Source organism: Pan troglodytes, chromosome 9, assembly GCF_028858775.2.
Source record: "Pan troglodytes isolate AG18354 chromosome 9, NHGRI_mPanTro3-v2.0_pri, whole genome shotgun sequence".
In the NCBI taxonomy this organism is placed as follows: domain Eukaryota; kingdom Metazoa; phylum Chordata; class Mammalia; order Primates; family Hominidae; genus Pan; species Pan troglodytes.
Window position 1 is genome coordinate 67,531,936 of NC_072407.2, and position 16,459 is coordinate 67,548,394.

A 16,459-nucleotide genomic window follows, 5' to 3' on the forward strand; every position below is an offset into this window, starting at 1 on the left:
AGCCTCGACTTCCCAGGCTCAAGGAATCCTTCCACCTCAGCCTTCCCAGTAGCTGGGACTACAGGCACACACCACCATGCCCAGCTAATTTTTGTAGAGATGGGGTTTTACCACCTCGCCCAGGCTAGTTTTGAGCTCCAGGACTCATGCGATCTGTCTGCTTCAGCCTCCCAAAGTGCTAGGATTACAGGCGTGAGTCTGAGTCACCACACCCAGCCTTGTTCTTTTTTTTTTTTTTTTTTTTTTTGGAGATGGACTCTCACTCTGTCGCCCAGGCTGGAGTGCAATGGTGTGATCTCGGCTCACTGCAACCTCTGCTCCCCAGGTTTAAGCAATTCTCTGCCTCAGCCTCCTGAGTAGCTGGGATTACAGGCATGTGCCACTATGTCTGACTAATTTTTTGTATTTTTAGTAGAGACAGGGTTTCACCATCTTGGCCAGGCTGGTCTTGAACTCCTGACCTCGTGATCCACCCACCTTGGTCTCCCAAAGTGCTGGGATTACAGGTGTGAGCCACCGTACCCGGCCGCCTTGTTCTTTTTTTGAGACAGTGTCTCATTCTGTCACCCAGGTTGGAGTGCAGTGGTGCAATCATAGCTCACTGCAGCCTCAGCCTTCTGGGCTCAAACTATCCTCCCAAGTAGCTGGGACTATGATAGAGACACACACCACACGCCCAGCTAACTTCTTATATTTTTTGTAGAGATGGGGTCTTGCTAGGTTGGCTAGGCTGGTGTTGAACTCCTGGGCTCAAGTGATCCTCCCACCTCAGCCTCCTGATTTACCTGGGACTACAGATCCATGCCACCATGCCTGGCTCATTTTTTTTTTTTTTTTTTTTTTTTTTTTTTGAGATGGAGTCTGGCTCTGTCGCCCAGGCTGGAGTGCAGTGGCACAATCTCAGCTCACTGCAAGCTCCGCCTCCCGGGTTCATGCCATTCTCCTGCCTCAGCCTCCCCAGTAGCTGGGACTACAGGCGCCCGCCACCACGCCCAGGTAATTTTTTGTATTTTTAGTAGAGACGGGGTTTCACCATGTTAGCCAGGATGGTCTTGATCTCCTGACCTAGTGATCCGCCCATCTTGGCCTCCCAAAGTGTGAGATTACAGGTGTGAGCCACCACGCCCGGCCGTCTGGCTCATTTTCTTACTTTTTGTAGTGATGGGGTCTCCCTATGTTGCCCAGGCTGGTCTTGAACTCCTGGGCTTAAGCAGTCCTCCCACCTCGGTCTCCCAAAACACTGGGATTACAGTCCATCAGCCACTGTGCCTGGTGCAGGACGCTTTTAAAACTAAATTATCTTCTTAAGGTTTCACAGGCAGTGTGAATTAAAACTGAAAGGTCATGTGAAGCCTGGCATGAGGTTATTTTTTCCTTCCCTCCAGGGAGGTTTAATTTTCTTTCTTTCTTTTTTTTTGTTTTTGAGACGGAGTCTCGCTCTGTCGCCCAGGCTTGAGTGCAGTGGCGCGATCTCGGCTCACTGCAAGCTCCGCCTCCCAGATTCACGCCATTCTCCTGCCTCAGCCTCCCGAGTAGCTGGGACTACAGGCACCTGCCACCACGCCTGGCTAATTTTTTTGTATTTTTAGTAGAGACGGGGTTTCACCGTGTTAGCCAGGATGGTCTCGATCTCCTGACCTCGTGATCCGCCCGTCTCGGCCTCCCAAAGTGCTGGGATTACAGGCGTGAGCCGCCGCGCCCGGCTTTTGTTTTGTTTTGTTTTGTTTTTTTTGAGACACGGTCTTGGTCTGTTGCCCAGGCTGGAGTGCAGTGGCACGATCTTGGCTCACTGCAACCTCCACCTCCCGGGTTCAAGCTATTTTCCTGCCTCATCCTCCCGAGTAAGTGGGACTACAGGTGCCCACCACCATGCCTGGCTAATTTCTGTATTTTTTCAGTAGAGAATGAGTTTTACCATGTTGGCCAGGCTGGTCTCAAACTCCTGACCTCAAATGATCCACCCGCCTCGGCCTCCCACAGTGCTGGGATTACAGGCGTGAGCCACTGCGCCCAGCCTAATTTTCTTTCATACTTCATTGCTGACATTCCTGACGGGGGTTCCAGTTTAATTGCAGGAACCTCCTGTTGGATTCTCTACCTCAGGTAGATGTTTATCATCTGCTTCTATACCCTGGGGTTCAGGGGTCTACAGAAGCCCTTTAGCATTATTTACCTTGCAGGGTTCCTACTTTCTATTTTTTAAAAATATCTTTATTGATATTTAATTCACATACCATACAAGTCACCTATTTAAAGTTGCAATTTAAATATACTATTAAATATACAATTTAAATGTACTGAAGTATATTACGATTTTATTTATTTATTTATTTATTTATTTGTTTGTTTATTGAGATGGAGTCTCGCTCTGTCACCCAGGCTGGAGTGCAGTGGCCAGATCTCGGCTCACTGCAACCTCTGTCTCCTGGGTTCACGCAATTCTCCTACCTCAGCCTTCCAGGTAGCTGGGATTACAGCACCTGCCACCATGGCCACCTAATTTTTGCATTTTTAGTACAGACGGGGTTTCACCACGTTGGCCAGGCTGGTCTCAAATTCCTGACCTTAGGTGATCCAGCTGCCTCAGCCTCCCAAAGAGCTGGGATTACAGGTGTGAGCCACTGCACCTGGCCATATATTACGATTTAAATATACTATTAAATATACAATTTAAATATACTATTTAAAGTACATTCACAGAGTTGTGCAACCATCACCACATCAATTTTAGAACATTTCATTATCCCAAAAACAAATGAGGTACTCCTTAGCCATGACTCCCCAGCCCTCCCAGCAGCCCTGGCAACCACAAATCTACTTCTTATCTCTATGGATTTGCCTATTGGGATATTTCATGTGAACAGGATCATATAATACATGGTCCTTTGTGGCTGGCCTTTTTCATTTAGCATAATGTTTGCAAGGTTCCTCCATGTTGTAGCATGGATCAGAATGTTGTTCCTCTTTGTTGCCAAATAATATCCCATTGTTTGGCTCTATATTTTGTATATTCACTCTTCAGTTGATGGATAATTGGGTAGTTTCATCCACTCAGCTATTATAAATAATGCAGCCATTAACATTCTCTCTCTCTCTTTTTTTTTTTTTTTGAAATGGAATCTTGCTCTCTTGCCCAGGCTGGAGTGCAGTGGCACGATCTCGGCTCACTGCTACCTCTGCCTCTGGGTTCAAGCGATTCTCCTACCTCAGCCTCCTGAGTAGCTGGGATTACAGGCATGTGCCACCACGCCCAGCTAGTTTTGTGGGTTGTTTGTTTTTGAAACTGAATCTTACTCTGTCGCCCAGGCTGGAGTGCTGTGGCACGATCTCAGCTCACTGCAACCTCCGCCTCCCAGGTTTAAGCGATTCTCCTGCCTCAGCCTCCCAAGTAGCTGGGACTACAGGCATGGGCCACCATGCCCAGCTAATTTTTGTATTTTTAGTAGAGGTGGAGTTTCACCATATTGGCCAGGCTGGTCTCAAAACTCCTGACCTCAAGTGATCCGTCTGCCTGGGCCTCCCAAAGCGCTGGGATTACAGGTGTGAGCCACCGTGCCCTGCCACACTCTTATGAACAAGGCTTTGCATGGACACATTTTCATTTCTCTTGGGTATAGAGCTTGGAGTGGAATTTCTGGGTCATATGAAGCTCTGTGTTTAACCTTTTGAGAAACTGCCAGAATGTTCTTCGGAGCAGCTGCAACATTTTACATTCCCACCAGCATCCTGTGAGGTTACCATCCCTCCACATCCTCACCCAAGTTGTTATTATCTTTATTATTATTATTATTATTATTATTATTGTCAATGGAGGGCAGGGGATGCAGTGGCTTATTAGTGCCTTTAAAAATAAGTTTTGCAGTTTACCGTTCTATCCCGCACTGGGTTGTTTTAGTCAAGAGGGTTCTTTAGGCAGCAAAATCACCCAACTGCCAGAAATGCAAGCCCCTGCCTTCCCTTGCTGGCTGGCTGTGGCCTCCTGTCGGACCCCTGCTTTTTCTCTTGCCTTCTTCTAAGCTGTTGTCCACGCAGCACTCGAGCCACCTTTTAGAGTCCTAATGCAGTCACATCCCTCCTCGCTGCAAGCTGTGGGAGGGTCCTTACCCTTTGCTTCAGTCCACACGCCCTAGTCCCTGGCCGGCTCCTGGGAGCTCTGCGGCCTCCCTGGGTCTCCGTGTTTCCTAGAGCCTCCGTAAGTGCTCCCTGTCCTCAGATGCGTGGGGCCCTTCCTCACCTCTGCTCTGGGGTGCCCTCCGCCTGGATTCTGCTTCTCAGCAGCTTCCCAGGGCAGCCCCTTCGGGTCTCAGCGCATAGGTCCCCTACTCTGATCTACTCCTGCTTGCTTTTTTTTTGCAGTTGCTCTGCTCGCTAACCTAACGGACTTGCTCAGACTTAAGCCTCTAGTTTCCAAATGCAGGCTGTGAGGGCATGGACCGAGCCTGGCCCAGCCTGCCCATCACCCTGCATGTTCCAGGTGCTCAATAATATTTGTTGAATGAATGAATGCGTGCACAGGGACGTGCTGAGGAGGCTTGGGGGCCACTTGGCTCTGCCCCGCCCTGCCTCTGATCCCCGCCTCCTCACCTGCCCTCAGCCACCTTCTGGGTGAACCCTCAGTTCAAGATCCGGCTGGATGAGACGGATGACCCGGACGACTACGGGGACCGCGAGTCAGGCTGCAGCTTCGTGCTCGCCCTTATGCAGAAGCACCGTCGCCGCGAGCGCCGCTTCGGCCGCGACATGGAGACTATTGGCTTCGCGGTCTACGAGGTCAGGAGGGTGGATCCCCGGTGGATCTCACTGAGCAGGCAGAGGACCTGGCGCCCCCGACCCGCAGTGCAGGCGGGCTTCCACCAGGGGGCGCCAGGGACCATGCCCTTCCCCACAAATTCCCCTCCACTCCCCCCACCATCCTGAGGGCTGGGAAATCTCAACCTCCAGGAGGCACCTGCTGAGGCCCTCTGGCCGTAAGAGAGGAAGGGGGTTGGCTCAGGGAAGGGAGATTCTGGGATTCACCTCACGCTTAGAGGGCGGCCTGCTGCTCTTGGAGGAGGGAGCTGGCTCAGCTGATGCCTGGGAGTACTGAGCCCTCCGTCTTGGAGGCTGTGAGCAGAAGCTGGCAGGGGAAAGATAGGGGATAGGGAGGGCCTGTCGGCCAAGGTGAGGCTGTGCCAGTCGCTCTGGGATTAGAACTCCTTGCTCTTGCCCTGTATCTGCCCTGCTTCACACACTGCCCTCAAGACAGGGAGAGAAACTTCTGGACCTCCCTGGTCGCAGTCTTGGCCCACACCCAAACCCCCTGGCAGCAGCCTGCGGTGGCCCTTTCCTGTCCCTGGGCTTTGGAACATTGCAGTTGGCCACCCGGGGGCTGGCCTGGAGCCTCTGACTCAGAATGGAGTCCTAGGGCAAGCATTCCCAGGACCAAGAGGACCCTGCCTGAGCCCTCCCTCCTGGGGCCCTGCTGTGGTGCAGGGACCAGATCTGGGTCCCCAGGGCCCTGCCTTCTGCCTCCTTATCCCATCAGTCCCGTCTAAGAACTCAAGACCTCTGCCCAGCATGCACTGTGACCCCGCCCTGGGACAAACACACATCTCTGACTTCCCCTGTCTCTCTATTGCAGGTCCCTCCGGAGGTAGGTGTGGCACCATGACCCACCTGCAGTCACACACCCCTGATGGTGCCAGAGGGGAGCAGCCCAGTGGCAAACCCACCCTGGCCTGGAGAGCTAAGAAGTCACCTTGTTTCACTGCCTGAAAAATGCTTCTCCCCACCTGTTCAGTGGGCAGAGCAAACATTGCTCTCCTGAGGGTCAGCACAGGTAGTCAGTGAGGGAGCTGGATTTGAGCCCTGGTCCTCAGAGCCCCTGTCTGACATGTACACACGAGGCTTTTCCTGCCTTGCCATCTATACCAAGTAAGTGCCAACTAGGGCGGTCCAGCAATGTCAGGAGCAGGGCATTAGACAGGCTGAGAGTTCTGTACCCTTGAGCAGTTGCTTAAGCTCCGAGCCTGTGTTTGTGTCTGTAAAATGGGTGTAACAGCAGAACAGCAAATGAGGTGCCGAGTACCCTGCAGTGCCTGACCTGGGGAAAGCTCCCAGTGATAATAATGACAGTGTTATTGAAACACATGCCTAATCTGCAATCCGGTGCTCCTCTCCTCTACCCTCTGCAGTGAGTAGGATTGTTACATTTTACAGATGAGGAAACTGAGGCAAAATGTCTTGTTAGGGTCACACAGGCTGTGAGTGAGCCATGCCCCAGCTCTCCAGCCCCTTGGCCAGGACAAGAAGCCTGGAGTCTGTGTCTGGGGGTGGCCCCTGAGGGTGGGCTGAGTGGGCAGCTGCAGCCCTGCTCCCTCCTCCCTCCCACCAGCTGGTGGGCCAGCCGGCCGTACACTTGAAGCGTGACTTCTTCCTGGCCAATGCGTCTCGGGCACGCTCAGAGCAGTTCATCAACCTGCGAGAGGTCAGCACCCGCTTCCGCCTGCCACCCGGGGAGTATGTGGTGGTGCCCTCCACCTTCGAGCCCAACAAGGAGGGCGACTTCGTGCTGCGCTTCTTCTCAGAGAAGAGTGCTGGGACTGCGTGAGTCATGGACTTGCCCCTGCCACTCTCCCCTCTCCCAGCCTCCCCCCTCAGGCCCTCTGCTGTCCCCCTCTGACTGGCTCCTTTCCTCCCCACTCTCTGCAGGGAGCTGGATGACCAGATCCAGGCCAATCTCCCCGATGAGGTGCGTGGTCCCACCCCACCAGGCCCCGTCCTCCTCTCTTCCTCACCCCTGGGTGTGTGATGGGGACCCAGGTGTCCTGTCCCCTGAGTTCCTGCTAACAGGGAAGATCCCCTCCTGGCGGAAGCCATAGGAGTAGTGCTAATCCCTCATCCGCCCAGCACTTTACAGTTTGCAGAGGACCTGTGATACTAATGGCACAGGCCCTGAGCTCTCACCCGGTGGCGGGTTTGTGCTGAGCACTTCACCTGTGTTACCTCATTTCCTCCCCACATCAACCCTGTCCGGGTCTTGTTACCATACCTCCTCTGAATGGGAAATTCAGGTTCACAGAGGTTAGGGAACTTGCCTGAGGCCATACAGTAGGGATCCAAACTCTTGCCTTTTTTTTTTTTTTTTTTTTTTTGAGAGAGTCTCACTCTGTCACCCAGGCTGGAGTGCAATGGCGTGATCTCGGCTCACTGCAGCCTCCGTCTCCTGGGTTCAGGTGATTCTCCTGCCTCAGCCTCCTGAGTAGCTGGGATTACAGGCACACGTTACCACACCTGGCTAATTTTTGTATTTTTAGTAGAGACGGGGTTTTGCCATTTTGGTCAGGCTGGTTTCGAACTCCTGACTTCAGGTGATCCACCCACCTTGGCCTCACAAAGTGCTAGGATTACAGGTGTGAGCCACCGCACCTGGCCCAAACTCTTGCCTTTTACTCAGAGCTGAACAGCATCCCCTTCATTTAGGTCACATGAGTGCTGGGTATGGGGTGGGGCAGGGCAGGGCAGGAACGAGATTCCCTTTTCAGATTAGAAAAGTGAGACTCAAGCCTGGCGCAGTGGCTCATGCCTGTAATCCTAGCACTTTGGGAGGTTGAGGCGGGCGGATAACCTGAGGTCGGGAGTTTGAGACCAGCCTGGCCAACATGGCAAAACCCCGTCTCTACTAAAAATACAAAAATTAGCCGGGCATGGTGGTGGGCACCTTTAATCCCAGCTACTCAGGAGGCTGAGGCAGGGAGAATGGCTTGAGCCCGGGAGGCGGAGGTTGCAGTGAGCTGAGATCCCGCCACTGTACTCCAGCCTGGGTGACAGAGTGAAACTCCATCTCAAAAAGAAAAGAAAAGTGAGGCTCAGAGAAGCGAAGTGACTTGTAGCAGATATGTGACCTCAGCCCTCCCTCCAGCTGCCTCCACACGGGCAGGGCCGGGGCCTCTCTTACCTGCTTTCTCCCCTTCTCGGTCCAGCAAGTGCTCTCAGAAGAGGAGATTGACGAGAACTTCAAGGCCCTCTTCAGGCAGCTGGCAGGGGAGGTAGGTTGGGGCATGGCAGGTTGGGAGGGGCCTGTGAGGGGCAGCCATCTCCTGGGGCAGGTGCCACCTCCTCTCTCTCCCCAGGACATGGAGATCAGCGTGAAGGAGTTGCGGACAATCCTCAATAGGATCATCAGCAAACGTGAGTCCCCGCGGGGCTGTCCCACCACCCCACCGTTTCTTCCACATCAGAATCCAGGCTCCTGCTCACACATTGAGCTGAACCCCATCCCTTGGTCTGCATGAGTCGGGGAATCCTCCAGTTTTTCTGAGCCCAGTTCCCTGCCATTTCCATCCCATACTCCTCCTCCTGACCTGCCATCCTGATAATCCCTGTGCTCGGGTGCTGTGCCTTTGTGGGATTAGCAGCGCAGCCTGGCCAGGCACAGTGGCTCACACCTGTAGTCCCAACACTCTGGGAGGCCGAGGCAGGAGTCGCTTCAGCCCAGGAGTTCAACACCAGCCTGGACGATATGGAGAGACCCTGTCTCTGCAAAAAAGTACAAAAATTAGCTGGGCGTGGTGGCATGCACCTATAGTCCCAGCTACTCAGGAGGCTGAGTTGGGAGGATGGCTTGAGACCAGGGAGGTTAAGGCTGCAGTGAGCTGTGATCACATCAGTGCACTCCAGCCTGGGCAACAGAGCAAGACCCTGTCTCAAAAAAAAAAGCAGGAGCAGCACCTTAGTGCCAAAGAAAAGTCTACCTTTCCTCCCAGAGCCTCCTGGGCCAGGCTGAGTGGCTTGGGGAACACCACGTGACTGGCTTCACTCCCCAGGGCAGACAACTGCTGGCCTCTCATCCCCTCCCCTCCCCTTTGCTGCCACTGACCTCCATCCACACGGTTTCCTTAAGCAGAGCTTTTCTCCTCCTCTTCTCTGCTAGTGAAGCACTGCTTACCCTCCTAGCCTGCAGCAAGCCCTGCCCTGCCCCATCTTTCTACCCAATTTCTCGCTCTTCTGTTTCACACTCATTTCTTTTTACTTTGGACTAATTGTGGCTGTTGGGACTTTGGCTTGATTGCTAAAATACTTTACTTGTACTTCCTGATGATACAAACAATCCTGCCCACTTCCTCTGCCAGATATTGCACCCACTCGTCAGGATTTGTGCGTCCTTGACTCTGCCCCACCCAGTGCTCCCAGCAGGGGCAGGTGCAGGAAGCTCACTAGGTGGAGATGTTGGAATTGGTTTTTCTTGCAGACAAAGACCTGCGGACCAAGGGCTTCAGCCTAGAGTCGTGCCGCAGCATGGTGAACCTCATGGATGTATCCTTCCGTTTGCTTTTGTCTCCGGAGTGGGGTTTTGGGTGGAGGTATCGGTGCTGGGAGAACTGTCCCAGGACAGCACAGAGAACAGGACAGAGCCATGCGGAGTGTGGACACACAGTGCCCCATGCTCAGATGTCTCCCTGGACGTCTTCCTGTTGGTTGGGAGGGAGAAACTGAGGCACAGACCTGTGTCAAGTGAAAGGTGGAGCAAGACCTGGGTCCCCATTGACCCTGAGGCTGGTGCTATTTCTGACCCCTCCCCAGCCCACTCCACTGCAGCCCAGCTCAGAGAACGAGGCAAGCCTGGCTGTGGGCTGACTGTACATGGCTTTTGCTGCTTCTCCTCACCCAGCCCCAAGTTGGCTTGCCGGCTCGGCGGCCATCTCCCCTTCTGCACAGTTGCCCACTCTCCCATGACTGGTCTAAGTGATGGAATTTCCTTCTTAACGGCCACCCAGCGTGATGGCAATGGGAAGCTGGGCCTGGTGGAGTTCAACATCCTGTGGAACCGCATCCGGAATTACCTGGTAGGTTGTCCCCACTCACCTCAGTCATGCAGGTGCGGGCCGGGCAGGTGGGAAGGGCCGGGTGACTCAGCCTGGCCCTCACCCTCTGCCGCCACCTCAGTCCATCTTCCGGAAGTTTGACCTGGACAAGTCGGGCAGCATGAGTGCCTACGAGATGCGGATGGCCATTGAGTCGGCAGGTGAGACTCCAAGGCTGACGGCACCTGTGGGGCCCAGGACAGGTAGCCCCACTGCTCCTATGCCCCAGGCCCTTGTCCCTGGGGTGCTAGTGGTGACATGGTAACAGCCATCTTGTCCTTTTCCCCACGGTTACTAGCACCCTGCCTAGCCCCAGCCCCCTCCTGGGGACCCAACCCCTCCCCCATCCTGTTGGGCAGGGGCTGCGCCTCCCTGACCTTCACTCACTCTCCTGGACCAGGCTTCAAGCTCAACAAGAAGCTGTACGAGCTCATCATCACCCGCTACTCGGAGCCCGACCTGGCGGTCGACTTTGACAATTTCGTTTGCTGCCTGGTGCGGCTAGAGACCATGTTCCGTGAGTGTCCCCAACTGCCTCCCACCCTCCAGCTCCGTCCCAAACGCGTCCCGCAGGAGCTGGGGGGAATGACAGATGGGTGAATTAGCAGATACAGGCCAGTGCTGTGGGTGTGTGCCAGAGAGGCCTGGGTCTGGGTTTGGGGGCCCTGGCTGAGTGCCAGGAGAGTCGGGGAGGGAGGGAGTTGACAGTGGCTTCTCAGGCAGCAGGAAGGGGTGAAGCTTCCCAGCTTCAAGGGGTGTCAGCTTGCGGTACTGTGGGGAGGTAGAGAGGGACCAGGCAGGAAGGGGGCCAGGCCTGGCCCTGCGTGAATATCCCACTGAGTTTTCAGCCCTGTATCACCTTTTCTTGAACACACAGGATTTTTCAAAACTCTGGACACAGATCTGGATGGAGTTGTGACCTTTGACTTGTTTAAGGTGGGAACCTCCCTGGGCCCATGGTTGGGGAAGAGTTCCAGGCGATCGAGTTTTCTTATCTGGCCAGTGTTCCCTGTCCTTTCCTGGAAATGAGCCTGGGCCTCAGAGCCAACCCTGAAGGCCGGGCCACCTGAATCCTGAAAGGCTGGGGTGGGGGTGTCTGGATTCTGGGAAAGGAGCAGGAGGGGAGGTCCAGGCCCTTGGAGGCCCCTATGGGAGCAGCACTCTGGTTTCCCAAGGGTGGAGGAGGTAAGAAAGTAACCCCTCCATGAAGTCCCTGAGGTGGCTCCTGAGCCGTGGAGTTGGGGGCTGGACCTGGGGTTTGGGTGGGGAAGAAGCCAGGGAGCCATTTCTGCGGCCCCAGCCGACCTGCCTGTTCTCCCGCAGTGGTTGCAGCTGACCATGTTTGCATGAGGCAGGGACTCGGTCCCCCTTGCCGTGCTCCCCTCCCTCCTCGTCTGCCAAGCCTCGCCTCCTACCACACCACACCAGGCCACCCCAGCTGCAAGTGCCTTCCTTGGAGCAGAGAGGCAGCCTCGTCCTCCTGTCCCCTCTCCTCCCAGCCACCATCGTTCATCTGCTCCGGGCAGAGCTGTGAGGCCCCTGCCTGCGCCAGCCATGGGCTCGGGATGGACTCCCTGGGCCCCACCCATTGCCAAGCCAGGAAGGCAGCTTTCGCTTGTTCCTGCCTCGGGACAGCCCCGGGTTTCCCCAGCATCCTGATGTGTCCCCTCTCCCCACTTCAGAGGCCACCCACTCAGCACCACCGGCCTGGCCTTGCCTGCAGACTATAAACTATAACCACTAGCTCGACACAGTCTGCAGTCCAGGCATGTGGAGCCGCCTCCCGGCTTGGGGAGGCCCCGGGGCTGGGAACGCCTGTGCCTTCCTGCGCCGAAGCCAACGCCCCCTCTGTCCTTCCCTGGCCCTGCTGCCGACCAGGAGCTGCCCAGCCTGTGGGCGGTCGGCCTTCCCTCCTGCGCTCCTTTTTTATATTAGTGATTTTAAAGGGGACTCTTCAGGGACTTGTGTACTGGTTATGGGGGTGCCAGAGGCACTAGGCTTGGGGTGGGGAGGTCCCGTGTTCCATATAGAGGAACCCCAAATAATAAAAGGCCCCACATCTGTCTGTGATGTGTTTCTCCCCAGCCTACTGCCTGGAGGGCACCTGCAGGCCCCGGCCCATGGGGGCAGCTCGTGGCCTCAGCTCACCCCTCCCCTCCAACCCCTCCATCTCCTTCCCCTTGACCTTGAAGCTTGAACCCCTACTGGAGTCCTGGGTATCTGGGCAAGACCACCCCTGGCCCTGGGAGGTTGGGAAGGAGGGGCCCTAGCTGCAGGGACAGGGCCACACAGCTGAGGTCCCACATGGCTCTGCTGATCCTACATGCCCTCCCCGCCACCCAGGAGGCCTGACCCCTACCTTTCTTGCACACTTCGGCCCGTTGAGGTGAGGCTCTGGCTGAAATTCAAACCTCTACTTAGCACACACCCGGCCCCCCAGGGAGCTCCCCAGGGCACAGAGCCGCCTTCAGGTCCCTCTGTGGGGAGCCCCTGTGACCCAGACACCTGCACTTACATAAGCCGCTCCAGGGCCTGCTGGGATCTGGGATTTTCTTACCAGAGATAAGAGTGGTTTGGGGGAAGGAAGAGGGGATGGGGCGAAGCTGCAAATGCAGAGCAGAGGCCGAGGTGGGGGAGGGTGGGGGTTGGCTGCTGTCAGCTGCTGTGGGCCCCAGCGTTGGGGCGGAGATGGAGGTGGAGGCCCCTGTGTGCCCCATGGGGAAGGCTGCCCGCACACTGCTATCTTGAGCTTGCGTTTTGCCCTTGTCACCTCCTCACTGGGAGTCCAGGTCCTGTTGGGCTCAGAGTCTTCAGCAGTGAGGGCAGTGGCTCAGCTCTTCCTGCAGCTTGGGCTGGTGTGTGAGGGGCTGGAGGGCGGGAGGGTCTGCAGGGCCCGCCATCTTGCTCAAACCCTTACTTGCTCTCTGGATTGGGTTTTATTTGATGTGGGGATGGGAACACCACATCTGGATGACCTGGGACCCTAACCTCTCATAAACTCTGAGTCACTGAGGTAGGGGTGGGAAGAGCAGGGCTTCTTCCTGACTGCCCTATTTGGGCTTTCTTGCTTTGTTTCTTTCCTTCCTTTCTTTCTGATGGAGTTTCTCTCTTGTTGCCCAGGCTGGAGTGCAGTAGCGTGATCTCGGCTCACTGTAACCTCCACCTCCCGGGTTCAAGCGAGTCTCCTGCCTCAGCCTCCCAAGCAGCTGGGATTACAGGTGCCCGCCACCATGCCTGGCTAACTTTTGTATTTTTAGTAGAGAGAGGGTTTCACCATGTTGGCCAGGCTGGTCTAGAACTCCTAACCTCAGGTGATCAGCCTGCCTTGGCCTCCCAAAGTGCCGGGATTACAGGCATGAGCCACTGCACCTGGCCTATTTGGGCATTTTAAAAGGGCTTTTTCCCAAGTGTCACCTGTGCAGCCAAGTCCCTGCTTTCTCGGGAAGTGGGGGAAAGGTAAGCAGCTGTAAACACTGCATCCCATTATTCTGAACTCTCAGCACTTAAGGCTCCAGCTGTGATTTGGAGCCTAGAGACAGGGACTGTGTCCCATGTGCCAAAGCCAGAATCGGGGCTCCCGAACATGCCTCGGTGTCCTCTGGAGGAAAGGGAAGGTGATGGTGCTCCATTCACTGCTGGGGTCCTGTCGGTGAGGGCAGTGGGCAGGGCGGCCAGACCTGCGGATATGGGTGGTAGGCTGTGACTCAGCCCTCGGGGTGAGAGATGGAGAGAGCTAGAGAAAGGGCATGGGGGAGGGGAGCCCTGCAGATGTGGGGACACCTGAACCCTCCTATGGGGTGTAACCTGAGCCCTCCGACACAGGGTGCACAGGATGTCTGCAGTCCTCACCCCTGGCCTGTTCCTCCCCCTCCCAGGGCCCCTCCCGGCCTCTGTACATAAAGCCGGGGGTACTGGGCCTCAGGTCAGGCCTATGGCCATGGCCTTCACAGACCTGCTGGATGCTCTGGGCGGCATGGGCCGCTTCCAGCTCATCCACATGGCCCTGCTGCTGCTGCCCTGCGGCCTGCTGGCCTGCCACAACTTCCTGCAGAACTTCACGGCCGCTGTCCCCCCCCACCACTGCCGGGGCCCTGCCAACAACACTGAGGCCTCCACCAACGACTCGGGGGCCTGGCTGAGGGCCACCATACCCCTGGACCAGCTTGGGGCCCCTGAGCCCTGCCGGCACTTCACCAAGCCTCAGTGGGCCCTGCTGAGCCCCAACTCCTCCATCCCGGGCGCGGCCACGGAGGGCTGCAAGGACGGCTGGGTCTATAACCGCAGTGTTTTCCCGTCCACCATCGTGATGGAGGTCAGAAGGGGCTGGTGCGTGGGGGGGCTGCTGCCGAGGCCCAGTCTGAAGTGCCCATGTCTTCCCTGCAGTGGGATCTGGTGTGTGAGGCCCGCACTCTCCGAGACCTGGCGCAGTCTGTCTACATGGCCGGGGTGCTGGTGGGGGCTGCCGTGTTTGGCAGCTTGGCAGACAGGTGAGCCCATGGGGATAAGGGCCCCAGGCACCCAGTGCGGGCCAGAAAGCCTAGGCCTCTGCATTCATTTTTCTTTGTTACAGTTGATTTGTGCATTTTAAACAGATAATACATATAGTACATTCACATGGTTTCAAATCCCGAAAGGCACAGAAGAGCCTGCCGGGGATCACCCCTTTCCTGCCTCTGCCCCTCCTTGCAGTAATCCCCAGAGGGCAGCCTGCTTTCTATGCCTTTTACCAGAGACATTTTATGATTCTATGCAGTCAAGCAAGTGGGTGTATATGTTCCATTCCCCCATTTTTCTTTTCCTGTTTTGTATTTGTTTTCTTCTTCATGTGCCCCCATTTTTTTCTTTGAGATGAGGTCTCACTATGTTGGCCAGGCTGGTCTCAAACTTCTACGGTCAAGCAGTTCTCCTGCCTCTGTCTCCCAAGTAGCTGAGGTGACAGGCCTGGTCATCCTTTTTTTGTGCAAATGCTGGCATACACCCCACGTGGTCCTGCACCCGGCTTTTTCTTAGCTTTGGAGGCCTCTCCTATTCCTTCAGAAAGAGCTGTCCCATTCCTCCTAGTCTTTACACTACATCCCACTGTATGAATGGGCCCTAACTTGTTCCCCGTTATTTTTTAGAGGTGAGGTCTCACTCTGTCACCCAGGCTGTAGGGCAGTGGTACAAACATAGCTCTCTGCAGCTTCGACCTTCTGGGCTCAAATGATCCTCCTGCTTCAGCCTCCCCAGTAGCTGGGACTACAGGCACGCACCACCACACCCAGCAAATAAAAAAAAAATTTATTTTTAGTAGAGATCGGGGGGTGGGCGGGGAGTGTCTCACTATGTTGCCCAGGCTGGTCTCGAACTCCTGGGCTCAAGCAATCCTCCTCCCTCTACCTCCTAAAGTGCTGGGATTACAGGTGTGAGCACTGCACCTAACTGACCCCTATTGACAGACGATGTGCAGCCAGCTCATGGCTCTGAAGTTGGCTCCTACGTCTCTCTCTCTGCACCTCTTTCCCCTTCCTCCTCTTCGCTCTCTCTCCCCTCTCCCTTCTCCTCTGCCCTTCTTCTCTCAGTTCAGGTTTGGGGGGCCCTCCCGGACTCCACCCCACACTCTGGAGTGTAGATGGCTCCCTGTGCCACACACCTCAGGCCCTCATCACACCGTGTCATGATACATCCTGGTCTTTCTACATGTGAGCTTGTGTCTTATCCAGAATGTCTTGTTTGTCACCAGCCCTCAACTCAGGCCTGTCACTTAGAGGTGATTAATGATCAATGAACATTGTGTCACAATGAATGAGTGAATGAAAGAATGCATGAAGAAATGAAGAAACGAGTGAGTGAGTGAGCAGGCGAGTGAGTGGGCGAGCGAGTGAGTGGGCAGATGAGTGAGTGAGTGGACTAGTGAGTGAGTGAGTGAGCCGGTGACTGAGCGAGTGAGCGGGTGAGTGACTGAGTGAGCGGGTGGGCGAGCGAGTGAGTGGGTGGGCGAGCGAGTGAGCGGGTGAGCGAGCGAGTGGGTGGATAAGCGGGTGAGTGGGCGAGTGAGCGGGTGAGCGAGTGAGTACGTGAGCGAGTGAGTGGGCAGATGAGTGAGTGGGTGAGTGAGTGGGAGAGTGAGTGGGCGGATGAGTGAGTGGGCGAGTGAGTGGGTGGGTGAGTGAGTGGGTGGGTGAGTGGGCGGATGAGTGAGTGGGCGAGTGAGTGAGTGGATGAGTGAGTGGGTGGGTGATGAGTGGGTGATCGAGCGAGTGAGCGAGTGAGTGAGTGGATGAGTGAGTGGGTGGGTGAGTGAGTGGGTGAGCGAGCGAGTGAGCGAGTGAGTCAGTGAGTGAGTGGATGAGTGAGTGAGTGGGTGGGTGAATGGATAAGTGAGTGGGTGGGTGGGTGGGTGAGTGGATGAGTGAGTGAGTGAGTGGGTGCGTGAGTGGGTGAGCGAGCGAGTGAGCGAGTCAGTGAGTGAGTGGATGAGTGGGTGGGTGGGTGAGTGAGTGGGTGGGTGGGTGGGTGAGTGAATGGGTGGGTGAGTGAGTGAGTGGGTGGGTGAGTGGGTGGGTGGGTGGGTGGGTGAATGAGTGGGTGGGTGGGTGGGTGAGTGAGTGGGTGAGTGGGTGGGTGGGTCGGTGGGT

The 16,459-nt window shown here is 55.7% G+C and overlaps 2 protein-coding genes across 12 annotated transcripts in view; both read left to right on the plus strand.

Moving 5' to 3' along the window:
* CAPN1 (calpain 1) overlaps positions 1–11,912 on the plus strand; it is a 30,824-nt gene extending 18,912 nt beyond the window's left edge. For 5 of the 9 annotated variants that reach the window (XM_054662464.2, XM_054662465.2, XM_054662467.2 and 2 more), the window contains exons 11-21: positions 4,595–4,779; positions 6,374–6,585; positions 6,691–6,730; positions 7,962–8,027; positions 8,112–8,169; positions 9,230–9,294; positions 9,756–9,824; positions 9,925–10,003; positions 10,243–10,359; positions 10,720–10,778; positions 11,166–11,912. In XM_054662464.2, the coding sequence (XP_054518439.1) occupies positions 4,595–4,779; positions 6,374–6,585; positions 6,691–6,730; positions 7,962–8,027; positions 8,112–8,169; positions 9,230–9,294; positions 9,756–9,824; positions 9,925–10,003; positions 10,243–10,359; positions 10,720–10,778; positions 11,166–11,192 (977 nt within the window). In that variant the 3' untranslated portion in view covers positions 11,193–11,912. Of the gene's footprint in view, positions 1–4,594; positions 4,780–5,620; positions 5,633–6,373; positions 6,586–6,690; positions 6,731–7,961; positions 8,028–8,111; positions 8,170–9,229; positions 9,295–9,755; positions 9,825–9,924; positions 10,004–10,242; positions 10,360–10,719; positions 10,779–11,165 lie in introns of all 9 variants that reach the window. The other 4 variants (XM_016921223.4, XM_016921221.4, XM_016921224.4 and 1 more) reach the window with 1 other exon arrangement.
* Positions 11,913–12,293: 381 nt separating this feature from the next.
* The window catches only part of LOC745011 (solute carrier family 22 member 20), a 28,465-nt gene continuing 24,299 nt past the window's right edge, over positions 12,294–16,459 (plus strand). For all 3 annotated transcript variants that reach the window (XR_010147236.1, XM_024347254.3, XM_063783062.1), the window contains exons 1-2: positions 12,294–14,154; positions 14,226–14,329. Coding sequence is in view for 2 of the 3 variants with exons in the window: in XM_024347254.3 (XP_024203022.1) it covers positions 13,675–14,154; positions 14,226–14,329 (584 nt within the window). In the remaining variant the exon portion in view is untranslated. The remainder of the gene's footprint in view (positions 14,155–14,225; positions 14,330–16,459) is intronic.